Below are 21,706 nucleotides of genomic sequence, written 5' to 3'. Positions count from 1 at the left end.
GCGAACAAGAGTTGTTCACTAACTGGAAAAAAAAAAAATGCCAAAGTACATAAGGTACATAGTCTGTAGTTGTTTTTAACTATCCCCATCAGGGTCCTAATTAATACATTCTTCCATTCATTATATAATGCATTTACTCTTACTAAACATTTATCCACTAAAAACTGCATGCTCACTGTTAAAGAAACCACACTGCAATTCTATTAACATCCATTTTTTTAAAAGTTTACTCTCCTTTGACTTTGTAGGATAACTCTACTTCTTTCTTCCTTTTCTCTTTCTCTTCTCTCTCTCTCTTTCTTTCTTTCTTTCTTATACTACATTACAACCCTGGTTAGGAAAGTGATCCTTAACTTTGCTAAGCGATTTCTATCATGTTAAACTCTGGCAAAAATGAAGCATTAAGATTTGATTCCTGAATATTAGCTACTGACAAATTAGGTCACAAGCCTGTTAGGTCTGAATCCAAAACTGGGTTAACATGAAGATAAACTCTTGAAATAAAATGTACATCGCATAATTATAGGGAATAGTTTCATTTTTAATATAGCACTTACATGTTAGCATTCAGTTGAATTTGGGGGAAAATAAAACAAGATAATACCTTTGATTCCACTTGGTTTAGCATATGCGGAATGTCAGAAGTTGTCGACTTGGGCATACCAAGTGTATCAAACATAGCTTGAACTTCCTGATAAATGTCACTATTTTTATCTAATTGAGAATTTTTATGTTTCTTGTTCTGTAGTATCTGTGAAGCTTGAAGTTCAGTACTTAAAAATACTAGAATAAAGAGAAAATAAATAATGTTAATACATGCATAAGAATCTCTTAAAATATTTCACTGAAATTATTCACTTAAAACAAGTATCAATTAATACCAATAATGCCAACTCACAAAGATCCAAAGAATACCAATAGCTGTAGAACACTGTAAACTTATAAATGAAATGATTCCCTAGTCCATAGCGTTACTTTCTTTTTTTTAATGAAATGAGAAAAAACAACTAAAGCTATATAAAATAGACACCCTATTAAAATGCATTTACACTGTACTTTAAATGGTTGATTCTTTTCACACTGGAGGAGCCCTAGTAGCTCCTACTGGAGTTAAGCAGGCAAAGATCCAGGCCCTACAAAACAGCAGCTTAACTTTCATCTACTTTACCTATAGAGGTTTAACCTAAGACTTAGTTTGAAACAGATGAATGGGTACAGAAAAAAGGGCACTAGAAGCGAAAAACTAAAATGAATTTATTTAATACCACCAGGAAAAAGAGAAATGGTTTATTTTATTCTCTTTGATTTCACACTAGCTGGTTTCAGTTCCATTTTAATTAACATATTAAATGATCTAGATTGCTATTTCAGTAAGTACATGTTTACCAAGGACCTGTTCTGAGCCAGGAACGGTGTGAACAATGGGGATGCCAAGTCAAGGAAGATATGATGCCTACCCTCAAAGAGTATAAAATCCAGTAGTTGAGACCCACCACCAAATCAACAATTTAAGAACAGGTAAGAATGTGTAAGACTCCGGTAAATTATTCTGTCTCATACGTACAGAGCACGCAGGTCAGGGAAGAACATATAGCTCTAACTTTAACTGATCTATAAGCACATAGAGCAATTTGAGTCAGGATAGACCACCCCAAACTGTTTACAAGTCCCTTTACTTTCACCGTTTCATCTAATCCTTTCAACAGCCATATTTAAGAAAATTACTCAAAAATCTTAAATGGTTATAGTCTTGTTTTAAAGAGACTCTTCACTACAGTAGGTAAGACTTTGTTTTTGGCTGGGCATGGTGGCTCACACCTATAATCCCAGCACTCAGATCACCTGAGGTTAGGAGTTCAAAACGAGCCTGGCCAACATGGTAAAATCCCGACTCTACTAAAAGCACAAAAATTAGCCAAGTGCGGTGGCACATGCCTGTAGGCCCAGCTACTACAGAGGCTGAGGCAGGAGAATTGCTTGAACCCAGAGGCGAAGGCTGCACTGAGCCAAGATCTTGCTATTGCACTCCAGCCTGGGTGACAGAGCAGATTCCGTCTAAAATAAATAAATAAATAAAAATTCTTTGTTTTTATTTGTTTAGTTAAAATTAGACATAAATGCCACAATTTAATATAGCAGTTTTAACTTAAGCTGAACAGCAAATACATCTGAAAAACAATTTAAAAGTACAGGTGCCAGGGTCCCATTCTCTGAGATTCTGAACAGTAGATCCAGAAGTAGGAGTTGGGCATCTGTGTGTGGTTTGTTTTAGACCCAGTGTGATTGTCAAGGATAGGCAAGATTGATAGTCACTGGCTTAAAGACTTTTCCATGCAGTCTACATATGACAGTTTAAAGAGTCAAATACCAAAATATTAAGATCAATTATTAAACTTTAAGACCAATATTAAATTTTCTTTATGAGGACTATACTAAGGTCCTTTTGACTTAAAAACTTCATTAAGACCAGGTGTGGTGGCTCGGGCCTGTAATCCCAGTATTTTGGGAGGCTAAGAGGGGGAGGACAGCTTGGGCGCAGGAGTTTAAGACCCACCTGGGCAACACAGACCCCATCTTTACAAAAGATTTTTTAAAACTTAACTAGGCATGGTGGTGTATGCCTGTAGTCCCAGCCACGCAGGCTGAGGGAAGAGGATTGCTTAAGCCAGAGTTTGCAGAGGACCAGTGAGCTACAATCACACCATTGCACTCCAGCCTGGGCGACACAGTGAGACCCCATCTTATAATAAAAACTTGATTAAACAGATTATCAGTTTTTCAAAAATTTATATTTTAGACAGAACCTTGGCTGAAGTCTATTGTTGCTGTATGGAAACATGCGGAAAGTTCCCTATGTAAGAGTACAGACAAGAGTCTAGCATTTACGATGCTAATCCATGCAGATAGTAAGCAGTGTAGGGAAAAGTAAGCCTTCTTCCTTTTGCAGATCCTTAGATCCCCCTCCCCAGAGGCAATCACCATTAATTTCTTGGGTACCCTTTTAGGCATGTGTGTGTATAGGTATTCAAGATACACAGTAGCCATCTACGTGCTTTTCTTTTATATAAACAAGAACATGCTATACATGTTCTGTGTGTGTGTGTGTGTGTGTGTATATATATATTTTTTTTTTTTTTTTTTTTTTTTTTTTTGAGACGGAGTCTCGCGCTGTTGCCCAGGCTCGAGTGCAGTGGCGCAATCTCGGCTCACTGCAAGCTCCACCTCCCGGGTTCATGCCATTCTCCTGCCTCAGCCTCCCAAGTAGCTGGGACTACAGGCGCCCGCCACCGCGCCCGGCTAATTTTTTTTTTGTATTTTTAGTAGAGACGGGGTTTCACCGTGCTAGCCAGGATGGTCTCGATCTCCTGACCTCGTGATCTGCCCGCCTCAGCCTCCCAAAGTGCTGGGATTACAGGCGTGAGCCACTGCGCTCGGCCATGTTCTGTATATTTATTTTGTATTTACCAACATATCTTAGAGATCACTCCATATCAGCATGTTTGATTTATCTGCATTCTTCCTGTTACCTATCTAGTGACATCACTGCATTAAGGTACCATTTCTATTTATCTATATTTATGGACACTCAGGTTTCTGGTCTTTTTGCTACTACAATGTCACAATGAACATGGTTTTCTTTTATCTTTGTACACTTAGGGAAATAGATATATATTCATAGACAAAGAATTGCCAAGTCAAAAGAATTGCCAAGTCCAAAGGCCTAGTGATTTTTAATGTGACACTGAAAATGTGTCCTCCTAAGAGGCTGTACAAGCTATTCTCCCACCACAGTCTAACGTCTGTAGTATACGAAAAGGCTTACTCCCCCAAACTTCTATTATGATTTTTTGAGTGAAAAATGGTATCCTGTCATAAGTGATATTGTGCATCTTGTCATGCTTAGAAGCAGTTAAAAAAAATTTTCTGTAGAATGCATGTTCATGTCTTATGTATTTTACATATTTTCTCAGTGAATTTTTATCTTTTTTGTCTTGATTTATAAAAGCTCTTTACATGGTACAGAATTTGGCCCTTTGTATTTTATACATGTTGCAAACACTTTCAAAGAGAACACAAAGAAGCTTATTATATCAATATGATTAAAACAGTTGAACTGAAGAAAGAATAGATGCTGGTAAGACTGTGAACTGGTATAACCTTTCTGGAGCAAAATATGGCAATACACATCTAGACCAGAGACTATTTTAAATGTTCATAATCTTTGTTTAAGTAAGCAAAAATATAAACAAGGAAATCATTTCAAAATAGAAAAAAATCCAAATACCTCCAAATTTGAAATCTATTACACATAACGTTATGTCAACAGCAGAGCCAATTTATTTTTTCAAAAAAAAGTGATAGGGAAATAAAGAGATAAACGATATATCAAATGAAGAGGAGGAGAAAAAGCTGTAACAAGATCTTTATCTTATTTAAGAGTGAGTGAGAGTGTGACAGTGTGTGTTTATTTACACAGAAGACAAAGACACAATATTCTCTCTAAGGAGTGAAATTATAAATGCTTTTATGTTTTATGTATTTTCTAAGATTTCTATAAGCATGTAATTGTTGACCATATAAAATTTACCATTTTAATCATTTTTAAGTATACAGTTCTATGACATCACCATCCATCTTCAGAACTTTTTCATCTTCCCCACTGAAACTCTGTACCCATTAAACACTAACTCCTCATCACCGCCCTCCTGAGCATGTTATTTTTAAAATCAGAAAAAACGATATACTTCTCTTAAATCTCTTCTTTATTCCTACTTGTACCAGAAACCTGTATCACTACAATTGCTAAGCTTCTTAGCAGCTAAGGAAAAAAGGGAACCATGATGGATTACATAATTCTCATTGACTGATATTAAGGATATGCAAGTTCCTCTAGTCGGTGCTTCTTAGGTTCCTTTCTGTTCCAAAATACCTAAGAGTTACTGTGATCTCCCATTAACAGTGGTTCATTAAATCAGTGACTCGCACCAGATGGGAGGAAGATGGAGAACGGTGTATTGGGATGGAGAGAGAGGGCATATAATTTTTATCCCCACTCAACACATACAAGGTAATTTCAATGCCAATACTTTTAACACCACTAAACACACACACACACACACACACACACACACACACACACATTTCATCTCCAATGAAACAAACTTTATTAAAACACTAGCACCTAGGAGGAATATGTCACATGTAATCTTTTTATAAATGGTATAATCTGAAAGAGAAATCTTCAATAATAAAAGGTATTAGATTAGTCATTGTTTGTAGAACTTTAAAAACATTATAAAATTAACCTAAAGTAAAAAAATGATGAAAGAACCCAATACAAACATGGACCTACTATTTACGGCAATTGTTTGAATACAGTATGATCTATATTCCAAATCCCTCCCTGATGAAACTGGTCACATATAAGTGTCCTAAAGGCACAAATTTTATCTTTAAAAAAAAAAAAAAAGCAAACAAACAACCCTCATATATCTCTAGTATCCAGAGTAGTTCCTGGTACAAGAGTAAGTGATCAACAATTTTTTTTTTTAACAAATTATCATCCAGTGCCTAGTTTCAGAGAGCTTTAAGATTAAATAGGACCTTGGAGATCATCAACTTTAGCCACATAGTCAGGAATAATAATAACAGACAGAATGAGATAAAGAAAAAATTACTAAAGCACTATATAAATCCCAAACACAGGACATTCTACATTGGCCAAATAAATCACAAGTGTTAGAAGGTATACTGGTAAAATTCATACTATATTATATAAACATTTCTGAGATAGCTTTGTATTTTAAGTAAAATATTAAAACCTTTTTAATATACAAAATGTCTAATGCTTCATTAATAAATCTTGACTTGAAAATAATAAAAACCATATCAAACACATGCATTTAAGTGTTCAACATAACTTACATAGAAGTTTCAAACAGTCCTCCTTCTTTTTTAAACGATCTTTAATATCTCCTGATATGAGTACAGAATATGGACACGCCATTTCTTTTAAAAAGCCACTTATCTCAAGCTGGAAGCTCTCTAGATCATCTCTTCCTTTAAAAAAGAAAAATTATAAAACATTTACTGAGCATTTACCATATAATACAATACTATAAAATCTACTCGTTTATTTCCATTTTACATTCATTTCTAAATTTTCACATTAAATCCTTAAATGTGTGATCACAAAGCTTATGTTAACAACTGAAATAGTAAAAGCATTATTATGGCTATAATTATTAATTCACTTCAGAGCAAATGATCCATTTCTACTGTATTTCTATATATTCAGAAAAATAAATGCAACCATTTAACCCTCAGTGCCTATCTTTATTTCATAATGTAATTATGTAGGCAGTCGTATTATATGTTTAGAATTCAACTTATTTTACTTTGCATCAAGTGAACTGTTATATCTGGCAAGGAAAAAACAACTGAAAAGTAAGGATAAGCTGGGTGCGGTAGCCCGTATCTGCAGCTTCAACTACTCAGGAGGGTGGGGTGAGAGAATTGCTTGAGCCCAGGAGTTCAAGTCCAGTCTGGGCAACATAACAAGACCCCATCTCTTAAGAAAAAAAGGGATACCTTTCAAAGAAAAAGCTACTTTTGTGAATGCACAATTTTTAATTTTTCTTTTTATTATACTATTAATATCTGAAATTCTACCAAAGACCCACAGGACTCCAGTTACTAAGATGGTGATGAACTAAAGAAGCTTTACGAACTAGTACAGACGTTTTTAATAGAGGTATTCCTATGTGAATCCATATCCTGAGCTACAAGCTTCGGAACACAAATTAGTAATTACATGTATATATAGTATTTTAAGCCTTAATTCAACATGAGCACCATTCAAAAATTAAACTTTTAAATAATCAAATTCAGACCCTACTTTTTCTAAAAAACTATACTAAGGTTTAGACAGCAGATATCAGAGTTGTCAGGAAGAGAAAAAAATAGCAGATAAATAGGAATTGCTTATAGTTTTATAGCAAATTTAAGTATCAATTTTGGATTAATATAAAATGTAATCCAAACATGCTTACTACCACATACTGAAATTCTTTGGAATATGTGATTTTTCTTTGTACAATGGGCACATTATTGATAAAACTATAAACCATAAGTTATCAGTTTATCTTACTATTAAACAGAAAAGTAAATAAAACATAATAGCGATACCAGCAGACGTGATACTTTCTTCCAAGTTGCATAATGATTTTATTTGAGAGCCTAACCAAATGCAGAGCTCTGAAAATTCAGGTGAAGATAATCCACCCTCTGCTGCCTTCGTAAGGGCTTGCTCTTCTAACAGTGGTCCTTTATACCTAGAAAGGAAGAAATACCAGTTAAAAACTAAATAAGCCAATCAAACAAAAAAACTTTCAATACTCTGTGTCAAGGTCTGCTGCTTGTTTTAGTAAATAAAATGTTATTGGAACACAGCCATTAAATGTATTAATCCACAAATTAGCTATGGCTGTTTCCACACTACAATGGAAGAGCTAAGTAGTTGTAACTGAAAATGATCACTACATGGCCTTTTAAAGAAATGGTTTGCTGATTCCTGCTCTATCTAATTAACATTTAGCTTTTTTCCTATGTTTTAACATTCCACAGTAAAATTATCTACCAATTTTAAGATAAATTCCACAGATATCACAAAATCAAATACAGCATAAAGTCTAATAACCTTACATTAATTATAATAAAAGTGTGGTGAAAAAAAGCACAGATACAAATTACAAATTTAAAAAGGCTAAAGTTGAAAAGAACCTACTAGATCATTTTAATCTAAACCTTTTATTTTATATTATTTTATTTACTTATTTAATTTTGAGACAGGGTCTCACTCTGTCACCCTGGCGGGAGTGTAGTGACACAATCTGAGCTCACTGCAACCTCTGCCTCCAGGGTTCAAGCGATTCTCATGCCTCAGCCACCAGAGTAGCTAGGATTATGGGCACCTGCCACCACACACAGCTAATGTTTGTATTTTTAGTAGAAAGGAGATTTAGCCGTGTTGTCCAGGCTCTCCTGAGCTCAAGCAATCCACCCACCTCAGCTTCCCAAAGTGCTGGGATTACAGGTGTGAAGCCATCGCACCTGGCCTCATTTATTTATAATTTTACACTTTTAAACATTTCTGCAAGTTGTATTTCACAAGAATCTTAAATTTTCAAAACACTTTATATACTATCTTAACTAAATTAGATGATCAGTTTTCTACTTTTATGGTTCTTTTTGTAACTGAACTTTTGTTAACATTATAAACTCATAGATAATATATTTGATGTGTTTTAATCCATTACAGTTATTATTCTTTTGATACTCAAATTCTTCTATCTCTGATTTGTAGTAGCCCATTCACATAGGCCAATGGAGCCCTTTGTCTTGTCCCCCGTACTCTCTGAATACTTTCCTTGCTTTCTACAACATCATCTTCCTGCCTTAGACTTGGAATCAGGCATTTCTCCAAGGAGCCCCAATTCTTTTAATGATATTTAGAGTACATAAGCTGGTACCACTGTTTCTATGCCTTTATTCAGAGAAACTATATTAGGAGTTCATATTGCTATTTCCAACTGGCATTTAGAATTGTAGGGGTTTTACTTATTTTGTTTTACATTTTTATCTTCTCTTACAATGACAAGTCTTGTTTTAATAACATTTACAAATTCCTAATATATTAAAATAGGTATAAATTACATATGGCTTCAGAATAGGAAATCTAGCTTACTACCAACAATAAAATTACAGTTTAATTTTTTTATATTTACAATGTATTCCTGTAAGGATATACAGAAAAACCATTCCCATGTGATTAAACCACCTACTCAATACATCAATAGACATTTGTTTTGTTCAGCTTTTAATTTATAGGGATTTGTTTCTTTTTATTTCATTTTTGTCTTATAATTATGTAAAACATTAATGCGGTTTCAAAGTCTAACTTAAAAAACAAAGTACTTCAGAAAAATCTAGTTTGCAATTTTAATCTTGTATCCTCTACTCTGTTCCCTCCCTCCCCTCCAGGTGACCATATTTATTAGTTTGGGATTGTCCTTCCATCATGTTTTTCAACATAAATATATGCATTTTTGTCTCCTCTTTCAGATAAAAGGTAGCCTACTATATACTGTTCTAGTCCTTGCTTTAAACACATACATGCTCACACACACATACATTTACATTAGTAGAGATCAGTATTTAGAGATATTATTCAACCATTTTTTACAGTTATATACTACCCCACTGTCTGGATGCACCATATTTTATTTAATCAGCATCTACTAAAGGACACTTCGACTGTTTCCAGTGTTTTATTAATATAATTCGGCAAATTTTTGTCAGTTTATATCTAGGATAGATTCCTAGAGGTGAGGCTGTTGGGTCAAAGGGTAAATAGATACGTAACTTTGCTAGATACTATGAAATTCTCCTGCAGAGGGGTTGTACCATCAAAGCATCAGGGTACCCATTCCCTCATCATTCACCAAAGTTGTCAAACTTTTGGGTTTTTGACCATCTGGTAACTCAGTATATAGTTTTATCTACATTTCTCTTATGAGCAAGACATAGGGCATCTTTGCATATGTTTAAAGGCCACTTGCATTTCTTTTTCTTTGAATTCTCTAGTTATATCAGATGAAGGTGAGTACAGGTATTTTCAAATCCTCATTTTGTAGGTAAAGAAACTAAGACTTCATGACATTAGGAAACCTGCCTTTATGTAGCAGGCCAGGCACAGTGCTAGGCATGCATATATATATATATATTTCATTTAATCTTTACAGCAATGCTTTAAGTTAGCATTATCCTAATTGTGTAGAATCAGAAGATGGCACTAGCATTTAAATCCACGTTTAACCCAAATGCTCCATCGTTAACGTAGGTCTTGTTAGACCTGTCTACAACTATCAGGAAACTAAGGAAATAACCTGGTCCAGCTGATACAGCCAAGTAAAGGCAGAGCTGAGACTAGAAGATTATTTCTGCACCCCCAGCTCAAGGCTGTTCTTCTATGACTCAGCCTTCCTCCATGTCTTACAATGCCTCTCAATGAGATTTCATAGTAAACATCTTAGATCCTCTTACTTGCTTTCATTTCTGCAATAAAGCAAAACTCATAAACTCTTGAAATAATTTAATTCATATTGGTGTAAGTTTTTTTTTAACTGAAATGTCAATAATAAAAACCAACAAAAACTGATCAAATTCAGAAAAAATTCTGAATTTGGAAAAAAAATCTAATCTTTAATGCCTTAGCTCATCAGGTGAAGTAAAAATAAAAAGAGGAAAAAATAAATGCATTTAACATACCTGAACATCTAATTAACAATCAAAATCACAATAGTGGCTAACATTTATAAAGTGCTAACTGTATGTTGGGTCAGCACTAAATGATTTATATAAATTCTCTCACTTAATTGCCACAATACCCTATAAGGTAGATACGATTATTAGCTTCATTTTACAGATGAGGAAGCTCAGGAAGATACAGGTAAATAATTCGTCCGGGATGGCCATAATCATAGCGAACAATCGTCCCAGAACCGAGCCACACAACCTCTCTCTACAGCCCCGCACTCTTAGCCCCTACTGTTCTGTCACTATCCAGAAATGTATCTAATTGTCTTATGCAACAGAAGTGTCTCAAAATATTCTGCTAGATAACTGAGTAAGAATATGAAAGCACTTTTCTGGCTAGAACAGTGCTTCTTAAACTTTTATGTGCATAGGAATCTCCTGAGGGTCTTATTAAAATAAAGATTCTAATTCAGTAGAGCTGGAATGAAGTCTGGGATTCTGCACTTCTACTCCCCAGGTGGTGATGATGCTGCTAGTCCACAGACCTCTCTTAAGCAGCACAGTACTTATTTTTTTACTTTCATTAAAAAAAAAACTCTCAATACTTATCATCACTCCTTCTCCTCTTGCAGTACGTGAGAAATTAGAGCGTGCATTTAAGAGTCTATTACGCTACATTTAGCAACTGTTTAGTGCTTACCACATTTATTTCATACTTGCTTTGATTTCCAACGCCATTCTGCATTTACGGAGAATAACCAAGCTCCTAGTTTGTTCTATATATTCTTAGTTAATCATCAAAGCGCTACTGTTATTCCAAACACTGGGAACATCTCCCCTAGGCCTAGGCCCTCCCACAAAGCCTCATACCCTGGAAGCATAGTTGCTGGTCGGACAATACTTCAAGCAGGGTGATCCAAATCTTCAGTCCATTAGGGCTGCTGGCAACTCTCCTGAACAACACAACCAGGGCCTAATTTACTTTCTATTTTCATCAGCCAAGAGACAAAATAGAAGACCCTTTCTTTTCCCATCATTTACCCAACCTATTGTCTTTGCCTCTCATCCAACTCTCCACCTCTCTCTGCTTCCCAAAAAATGTCCACTATGTTCCATCCACAGCACGGCATATATTTTGCTATACTGTCCATCTCTTCTCAGAAGGATTATCCCTCTCGTTTTCACTCTGGATTCTCCATTTTGGACCCAAACTGAGAAGCCCAGAGCTGCTACTAGGAGACTGGAGCCAGGGTACCCAGGGGAGCCCATCCCCGGGCACTCACCCTCGGTACAGGCCACCTCGCTTCCTGGCCCAGGGAGGAAAGGAGAAGGGGTATGTGAACAGCTGTGGGAGTTGGAGTCTCAAGAGTTGCAACGAGCCCAAGCCCAGGCCCCCCAGCCCAGCCTAGACCGTGGGCTCACTGGTTCTTCCACCCAGCCAGCCCACACCTGCAGAATTAGATGGAGCACAGTTCCATCATCACTCAGGCGCAGGTGGAAGACGCCCTGGTGCTCACCAAACAAGGCCTGGTCTCCAAGTCCTCCTTAAGAAGCCTTGTGGATGTAACATCTTCAAGGCCCTTTTCTACTATTTTCACACCCAGCATGGCCAGTCAAGCTCTTCCACTGAGCTCGTGCATATAAGGAGGAATTCAACACCACTGCTAAGTCAGATCTGCTCCAGTGTCTCCAGTACCAGTTTTATCAGATCCCAGGGACATGCCTGCTCCAAGGTGACAGAGGAAGATCAAAGGAGGATCTGTGTGGTCACTGACCTGGGTGAAACTTTTGTGCATCTTTAAGCCCAGCAACAATGCTAGCTTCACAGTGCCTACAGAGATTGAGGAGACCACTCAAGCAGGTGTATGTGCTCAAGAGGCCTCACGCGGAAAGAGACGAATGAGAGAACTCTTTGAATGTGTTCTCTTCACTGCCAACCTGGCCAAGTATGCTGACCTGTGACGGATCTGCTGGACCAGTGTGGGTGTTCCGAGCTCACCTATTCCATGAGTCCTGTGATTCCACTAGGGCTGCTAAGTCAGGAACCTCAGCCTCCTGGGGAGGAACCTGAGGAAAACCCTCATCCTGGACAACTTGTCTGCTTCTTACATCTTCCACCCAGAGAATGCAGTGTCTGTGCAGTCCTGGTTTGATGACATGGCAGACACCGAGTTGCTGAACCTGATCCCAGTCTTTGAGCAGAGCAGAGCAGAGGATGTCTATACCAGCCTTGGGTAGGTGCAGGCCTCTTAGCCTTCCCTGCTTCCAAGCAGTGGTCATCCTAGTAGGGGTCTTTCCTACACTGTGCCTTTACAGTCACCTGTCAGAGTGGAAGCTGGAGCACTTCACCACATAGGCCTGGAAATAGTGAGAAGTGATTGTAAAGAGCTTTAGGACAGCTTAGATGCCAAGTAGGCAAATTCCAGACCAACAATACCCAGAGCTGCCTGCTCCCGAGTTGCTGGGTTCCCGAGATGTGTGTGTGAGTGTGTGTTCTGCCATGAACTGTGGCCCCAGGATATAGTGTTTCAGTAGGGGAGAAGCTGAGTCTTGGTCTTTCAAGTCATCTCCTCTCCTGTCACCCTAAGAGCCACTGAACTCTACAGGGATGAAGACTATTGAACACTCCGTTGCCAAACCATGGCCTTTCCTCAGTGTTATCAGGCCTATGCCAAGGAAAAGGGAAGGTTATGCCTTTGGGTGCTCCAGGTACACACCTTTCCAAAATCTTTCTCCAGCCAGCTGCTGCAGACAAAAATAAGACATTTCTGGGAAGATGAGGACTTGTTTCCAGGCCAGTACCCAGCGGCCATCAGGTCTTGTGGCCCAAAAGCTACACTTGCCTCCAGGCAAGTGCCTGGCATGGGCCCTTTCTGTGTCTCCCCAAGGTTGGGTACTGAGCTCCCTTCCTCACCATCTAGCCATAGTCTTGAACCTATGGGGAATGAGGTTTTCTTCCCACCCTGGAAGAGAACAGATTACTAATTTCTATTCTTCTGACTCTGTTTGAAAATTCTCTTTCTTAAAAAAAAAACAAACAACAAAAAAAAAAAAAACTAAGATTATTATTCCTACCATCTCTAGCCTTAGTTATTTTTATTTTTGCAAATTCCTAAAGATCAGATAGTAGGGGTTTTGGCCTCCTCACTTACCAAAATAGCATCATTATCACTGCTCTCCCATTATCTTATAAATATCTCCTGTTCTCTTGAGGCACAGGCCACGCAGATTTATCACCCATTCACTTGTGGTTTTCATCTATTACCTCTTGGACACTCCCCAACATCCTCTTTGCTCAGTTTTCCTCTCCACCTCTGTTCTTGCCATTATACTGAGTTTCTTTAAAGTCTGTATGTATACCCTGTCTTACACCCTGAGCTCTCAGTTTCAACCTGCACGTGTCACTCAGCCCCCTCTTGCACCCTTGTCATTACCCAGAACTACTCTACCTCCAAAATCACTCATCCAAATATGTGGCTCCCTGACCACAACCTCTTACTTACCCTTCCAGCTTGCTTCTTTGACCACTCACCTACAACTATTCTCTGATATCATCATTACCCCCATTCATTGATCCCTCTGCATTCTCCATATTTACCAACTTTCTCCTATCTTCACATTCTTCTGTATCCAATTTAGATTCTAAGGTGTATCATTTCATTTTGGTGCTCAATACCAACTGAAGATATTAATCTGGTGGGGCCTGGTGGCTCATACCTGTAATCTCAACACTTTGGGAAACCAAGGCAGGAGATGATTTGAGGCCAGGAGTTCAAGACTAGCCCGAGCATCATAACAAGACCCTGTGTCTATAAATCTTTTTTAAAATAAAGAGAAATGAATCTTTGAATTTTAATATCCAATCAATTACTAAGTCCAGTAATGTAGTTCTTTCCATATCCACTGCCACTAAGCAACCATCATTTCTTTCCCAGACTATTAACTAAATTCTCCAATCCATTTTCCACCTTGCTGACAGATGTAAATTTCAAACTAGACATCTAATCACTCCCTTTTTATTTACAATTCTTCAATCGCATCCCACTGCTGTTACGATCAAGAATAAAATCCACAACACAGCCTAAAAGGGGCTGCATGCCCTAATTTTCACCTAATTCTTTAATCCAATTTCCCACCACTCTGCCCCTCACACTCTACCTTACAACCACATCAGCCTCCTTCCAGTTCTTCCAATACAGCAAGCTCCTTCCCACTTCACAGTCTTCACATTTTCTTCTCACTGTAAGGATATCTTTGTTCCCCTTTTTCATCTATCCAACCTCAACTAGTTAACTTCTATTCACCCTTCCCATTTCAACTCAAATGTCACTTCCTCAGGAATCTATTACTAACCTCTAAGACTTCTTAGATCCTCCTGTTATATCACCCTGTTCTTTCCCTTTGACACATTTATTATAGTTTATAATTATTTTTGTGATCATGTCTGTTTCTCCACTAGATTGTAAACTCCACAAGGGCAGGAACCAAGTCTCTTTTGCTCACCACTGACTCCTCAGAATGAGGTCCAATATACAGTTGTGTTCAATAAATATTTAAAGGAAATTTCTCTCCACAGTAGTGTTTCTCAACCAAGGCTGTGAATCTTTTTAAAAATATGTAGGTCTGTACTGTACCTCTTGAAGATTATGATTCGGTCAGTCTACGTTATATACCAGACTGGAACAGTTTTCATAAGTTCCACATGATTCTGATGTACTTCCAGCGGAGATCTACTATTCCACAAAATCAGAGACTATCAGAACTGAAAGAGACTTCTAAAACCATCTGCTCCAGTCCTCTCTTTTCACAGATGACAAAACTTACCGACTCCTAGCCTATCCTGTTTTCACCTGTATCACTAAATTGTCCTTTCACATAGATTTTTCCCTTCAAATGCCTCCCATTAATTTATTTTACACGACAAACTGAAGTACCTTCCCTGATATCCTAAATACCTTACAACAGAAAATGCATTATTCACCATCTACATGGATATTTGAAAACACAGTGTTGCATTACAACACATATTGTAAATAACTACTTTTTTCACATCTTATTATCATAAGAGAATTCAAACTTCAAAATTTTGCCCTCATGGTTATTCCAGGAAAAACTAATTTTGGAGTGCGTAAACTGTTTTACTTTCCATGTTGAATAATCTGAAACTAGTTTTCCTTGATAAAAACCAAGATTATAGCAATGAACTTTCCAAAACACTTATAATAGGAACAACAAGTTCAAGAAGTGAAGAAAGAAGAAAAGCACTGCCTTTTCCTTTTTCATAAACCATTTATGAGATCCCAGTATTCTTACCTGAAGTACTTGGGAGCTCAAACTCTTTGGAGCCTAAATAATTCTACTAAGTATTTTCAGTTCTTGTTTTGGTTCCTTCTTAACCAAGTTAAGGGAGAACTTCCAAGGGACCTCACAGAAGTAAAAATGCCCCCTAAATAACCAATGGCACTGTTCTTTCATTGGACAAATATGTATTCACGATCTACTAACTGCAAGACTCCGTAACACTGGATCACTGCAGAGTACATATTATCAGGGTCCAGCTAAAGAAACAGTTGATAGAGGGGCAAATGCAGTTTTAGGGAAGATAATGTGGGCTGTGGGATTGGTTCAAGCTTCATAACAACACTGCAAAGGCACAGCTTCCCCTATCAAGAAACAGCAGCACGTAGCAGGACAAACAAATGTGCAGATGGCTCCAAGCTCTTTATTTAATGTGCACCGTATGACTCAACTATCTGGTCCTATGCTTACCGTTGTGGGCTCGCTTCTCTAAGCTGTTCTTCATTCATTTACTCATTCATTCGACCAACTATTTACTGTAAGAACTCCGTTCTAGTGTGTGGCTGGGAATACATCGGTGAATAAAATATGCAAAGCATCAGTTTTCCAGGAGCTGACTTGGGGAGGAGGAGGAATTAAACGAGAGAGAAGGGGAGTTCAAGAGACAAATGAATGGGCAGGACATGATAATTTGGGATGGGGATAACAGCTGTGTGGAAAAAAACAGGACGAGGTTGAGGGGGAGATTACTAACCACCACACTTATTAAGTATTAACATTACTCCCACCTCCATCCTAAGAGTTCTCACAGCACCTACCACACTGCATTGTAGCCTGCAGTAGCCTGCGCGACTACGTAAGCCACAAGCAATCTGAAAACTATCTTTTTCCCTTGCCTAGAGGAAATTTACAAACGTAAATGTGTGTAAATGCACATACAAGCTAATATACACGTTGACGAACAGATGAAATGGTTGAAAGAATGAACTCGCAATGAACTACAACACTTTCTCCGGTCAAAGTAGAAGCCATTCGTTTCAGAGCCCCAAGTAAGCCACAAGTTGTACACTGTAGGAGACAACAGTCCTCAACAGCAGCTCAGGTTCCAGCACCTCCCTCCGGGCGCCACAACTACGTCAACACAAATATCACAAATATCGCGGGCGCGGGCTCGCCCAGAAAACCGGTGCCAGAAGGGCCGCTCCGCGCCACCCCGCGGATTCCTGCAACAGAGTTCCGAGGCAAGAAGTTTGAAAGAGGGGGCCACGAACCCCAGCTCTCCGGCCCTGCTCCACCCCCTAAATAGATTTCTCTCCCGCCTCCCGCTTAACTCCGTCGGCGCCGGAGGGATCGAGGCAGGGAAGGAGGCCTGCACAGGGCCGCCCAGGCCCACAGAGACCCAGGGGAAGTAGGTTAAGCAGCCAGGCCAAGGAGAGGTTGCGTCTTCAGGAAAAAGGCGTCTCCAAAAGCACTCACCCCAGCGCCTCCAGTGTGTCCAGCACGTCTCCCTCCATCGTTGGTTCGGGACCCAGCTCCGGCCCTCTCATGGTCCTTTGGCCCAGAGCTGTTCCGCGCTCTAAGTAACCCGCCGGAAACTAGCGTCACCGCGCCAAGGTTCCGGTCCGGGTCTCGCCGGTAACTGCCTAAGAGCACAGCTGAAGAAGGGCGCAAAGGTTCCCAGCCCCGAGGCGATGGACGCTTGACAGTGCCTAAAACCGCTGTGTGTAACGATAATAATTTTTTAAAAGAATAGTAGAAATAATAGTAATAAAGAGGTCTCTGTGTTGGGTCTTTTCTGTGTGTTCAAATAAATTTTAGCAAATATCGTAGTATCGAGTTGATCTCAACCTATCCGATTCCAGACCTTTTAAGTAACAGAAATCTGAAATGAAATTATAATTATCTTCAGCTAAAATTAGTAACTAATATCACATGCCTACACACATAATTTTTAAATCAATATACACGACGATGCTTCAACTTTAAGGAAACAAGGAAGGTACGTAATTTATAACAAAGTAGTATTTTTCTCCTAATGAAATGCAGAAGACCAATGAAGGGATCAGATGCTTGCATCTATCTATGTGGAAACCCCTCAAATGCATATTCAGATGATGCGCTTCATTGCTGACAAAGTATCAGTTGTATAAGCAACAAATAGCAGAGTAAGGTAGCTGATGTGGTTTTCCAAATTTGTGGCTAACTCTCCACAAAGTTCCAAACAAACAAAACATAATATACCCTCTGTGTACTATCCATGGAGAATTCAATCTCTATCTAAAGGATTTAAAATATATATTTTAGGGTTCATATGTAAAAGGTACTAAGAGTATAAGGTTAGATCATTATTAGCAGGCATGTCACCTACATGAATATTCCAGCAGAACTGTTGAAAATCCTGCAAGAAGTGTAACTATTGATCCCTTGTATGGACCTATTCCTTGCATTGCAGACTACATAGCATTGGTAGCCCCAGTCCAATAAAGACCAGTAATGCTCTCACCTTCCTAGTCAGAGTTACAAACAAAAAGCATACCCATAAATTTGTAAAACACTCAAAGGTAAGCGGTAGTAGTCCACTCTCATATTGCTATAAACATATACCTGAGACTGAGTAATTTATAAAGAAAAGGGGTTTAATTGGCACTTGGTTCTACAGGCTGTACACGAAGCACGATGCTGGCATCTGCTCCACTCCTGGGGAGGCCTCAGGAAATGGACAGTGTGGCAGAAGGGGAAGGGGGAGTGCAGCTATCACATGGCCGGAGTAGGAGGAAGAGAGAGGGTGCAGGGAGGTGCCACACACTTTTTTTTTTTTTTTGATCTGTCAATTTTATTAGTCTTTGCAGACTCAGATTTTGGCTTAATTTTCTCTATTGCATTTTCTTCCTATTTCATTGGTGACTACTCTTTATTATTTTTATTTCTCTGCTTCTTTGGATTTAATTTGTTTTTCAGCTTCTTGAGATTGATAAGTAATTTTTAATCTTTTTCATTTCTAATAGTCACACCTAATGCTATATATTTTCCTCTAAGAATGAGTCCTCATATGTTGAATCCTGCATGAGTTGATATGTTGTGTTTTTATTATCACTCAGTTCAAAACTCTCTAATATCCATTATAATTTCTAGTTTGATGCCTGGTTATTTAGAAGTGTATTGCTTAAATTCCAATCAATTAGTTAAGGGATATTTTTAGTTTTATTTTTGATTTCTTAATTCCTTTTTTTTTGTTACAATCTCGTACTCAGGGAATTAATTCCTATTTTAATTCCACTTTAGTCAGAGAACATGCTCTTTATGATTTCAATTTTTAATTTGGTGAGACTTACTTTAGGATCCACTATAGGGTTAAGTTTTACAAATTACATGTGCCCTTGAAAAATGCATATTCTGAAGTTTTGGGAGGGATAGAGAGCTATGTGTATCAATTAGGTCAAATTTATTAATTATGTTTTCCAACTCTTATTGACTTGGAATATTTTATGCCTACTGATTTTTTTTTGACTGCTTGTTATATTAGTTAATGTGATTGTGGCTTTGTCTATTTCTCCTTTAAGTTGTTGGCTTTTAAAGTTTATATATTTTGAGGCTGGTTATTAAGCAAATAAACATTTAGGATTCTTATGGTTTTCTGCTGTCATGACCTTTTTATCATTATGAAATGTCCCTATTTATCTCTCTGTAATATTATAATGCTTCTTGTGTTAATAGCTATTTTTTCTGATATTAATATTGCTACCCAGCTATCTTTTGGTTTGATATTTTATCTTCTATTTTTGCCTTCTTTTAGATTTAATAAGTATTTTTCATTATTCCATTTCTCCCTTTTCTTAGTTGTTAGTTATATACTATTTCATGATTTCTTTAGTGGTTACCTAAATGATGACAATATGCAACGTTGATTTGCCACCATTAATTCGTTGTTTTACCACTGCCTGGACAGTGGAAGAATATTATAGTTTTTAAACTCTCTTTGTCAGCACCTCACCCCCCGAATTATCCCTATAGTTTACATTTCAGAAGTCATTACTATTACTGTTTTGAATAGTCAATATTTATGTTGTTTCACTTACATAGTTACCATTTCCAGTGGCACTCTTCATTATTTTTTGCACTATTGGGATTTTATCTGGCATCATTTTTTTTAACCTGAAGAACACTCTTTAATATTTCTTTGGACATGGGTCTGCTAAAAACAATTTATATTAGTTTTGTTTATCTGAAAACATCTTTATTTTGCCTTCGTTTCTTAAGGATATTTCCACTGTGTAAAATTCTGGATTTGTGATTATTAAGCATATAAAAGATGTTATTCCATTATTTTCTTGCTTCCATTGTTTCTTTTGAAAAGTCAGCTTATATGATGTTAAAGTTTGGTTTTTTCTCAAGCTGCTTTTAAGCTTTTCCTTCTATCTTTTGTTTTTTACTAAAATTTTCCTAAATTGTGAATTTCTTTGTGTATATCCTGGTTGGCATTAACAGTACTCTTGGATCAGTGGTTGTTTCATCAGGAAATTTTTAGCAGAGTCTCTTCTTGCTTCTGTCTCATTTTCTCAATGGTCTTGTTGGAGTCAAATTATTCCATTTACTATGTTAGACTTTTTCAGTTTCTTCAAATATCTGTCATGCTTTTTTTTGTTTTGTTTTGTTTTGAGGCAGGGTCTCACTCTGTTGCCCAGGCTGGAGTGCAGTGGCCTGATTACAGCTCACCGCAGCCTCAGCCTCCTGGGCTCAAGCAATCCTGATCCTCCTGCCTTAGCTTCCTCAGTAGCTAGGACTACAAATGCATACCACCATACCTGACTAATTTTTAAATGTCTTGTAGAGATATGGTCTCGCTTTGCTGCCCAGGCTGGTCTCAAACTCCTGGACAAGTGATCCTCTCACCTCGGCCTCCCAAAGTGCTGGGATTACAGATGTGAGCCACCATGCTTGACCAGTCATGCTTTTTTGTTTGTTCATTTTTAGTTATTTTTCTGTGCATAACTTTTGTTATTCATTTATTTAGATTTTTTAGGAAAACCAGCAGCAGAACACTCAAGATCAACAATAATAAAGAACAGTTACCTCATTTCTATTGGATTTTTACAAAGACTTTTTGCCAAGATTACTAAGACTAGTACCTTCTATGACACCCCAACTCTGACAAGAGGCAGGAACCACTAATATACGTTCTCCTCTCCCTTATTTGGAGATGAATTCAGATACATTAAACTGCAAGTAAGCCTTGTACAGCTCTAAAATATACAGTAAAAATAGTCATTATATAAATGTATGTGTGAGTTTATGATATGGTTAGGATCTGTGTCCGTGCTCAAATCTCATGTTAAATTATAATCCCCAGTGTTGGAGGAGGGGCCTGGTGGGAGGTGACTGGATCATGAAGGCAGAGTTCTCATGAATGGTTTGACACCATTTCTGCCTTGGCACTGTATAGTGAGTGAGTTATCGTGAGATCTGGTTTTTTAAAAGTGTGTGGCAGATTATGAGGTCAGGAGTTTGAGAGCAGCGTGACCAACTTGGTGAAACCCCGTCTCTACTAAAAATACAAAAATTAGCCTGGCGTGGTGGCACATGCATCTGTAATCCCAGCTACTCGGAAGGCTGAGGCAGGAGAATCACTTGAACCCGGGAGGCGGAGGTTGCAGTGAGCTGAGATAGTGCCACTGCACTTCAGCCTGGGTGACAGTGCGAGGCTCCCTCTCAAAAGAAAAATAAACATAAAAAGAAAAGAAAGATTTGCATATTTTACAGAACATGATGATATTCTATATTATGTTGGCAACTTGGTCTTTATTAAATTAAGTTCATGAAAAACATTCCATTAAAAAAGCCAGAATGCAAGCTACACAAATGAGAGAAAATATTTGCAATACATGTATCTAACAAGGGATTCCTATTCAGATTGTATAAAGAAATCCTTCAAATCAATTAGACAAAGACAATTCACAACAAACTCAAAGTTGGGAGAAGAAAAGTGGAAAAAAGAGTTGAATAAACATTACACAAAAGAGAATATTCAAACAACCAAAACCTATACAAGACAGTGCTCAAGCTCATTGGCATTAGAGAAATGCAAATCCAAATA

At 37.8% G+C, this 21,706-nt stretch overlaps 1 protein-coding gene and 1 pseudogene across 1 annotated transcript in view; one reads left to right on the top strand and one right to left on the bottom strand.

Annotated features, from left to right (window-relative positions):
- Window positions 1–17,210, bottom strand: part of FAM98B (family with sequence similarity 98 member B) — a 32,669-nt gene extending 15,459 nt beyond the window's left edge. The window contains exons 1-4 of the mRNA XM_008017093.3: window positions 17,092–17,210; window positions 7,189–7,334; window positions 5,926–6,060; window positions 605–783 (exon numbers count right to left, since the gene is read on the bottom strand). Of these exons, the coding sequence (XP_008015284.3) occupies window positions 605–783; window positions 5,926–6,060; window positions 7,189–7,334; window positions 17,092–17,162 (531 nt within the window). The 5' untranslated portion in view covers window positions 17,163–17,210. The remainder of the gene's footprint in view (window positions 1–604; window positions 784–5,925; window positions 6,061–7,188; window positions 7,335–17,091) is intronic.
- On the top strand, window positions 11,569–12,690 carry LOC140710441 (carboxy-terminal domain RNA polymerase II polypeptide A small phosphatase 2 pseudogene; annotated as a pseudogene).
- Window positions 17,211–21,706: the final 4,496 nt, after the last annotated feature.

This window comes from Chlorocebus sabaeus, chromosome 26 (assembly GCF_047675955.1).
Source record: "Chlorocebus sabaeus isolate Y175 chromosome 26, mChlSab1.0.hap1, whole genome shotgun sequence".
Classification (NCBI taxonomy): Eukaryota; Metazoa; Chordata; class Mammalia; order Primates; family Cercopithecidae; genus Chlorocebus; species Chlorocebus sabaeus.
This window is presented reverse-complemented; position numbering and strand designations above follow the sequence as displayed.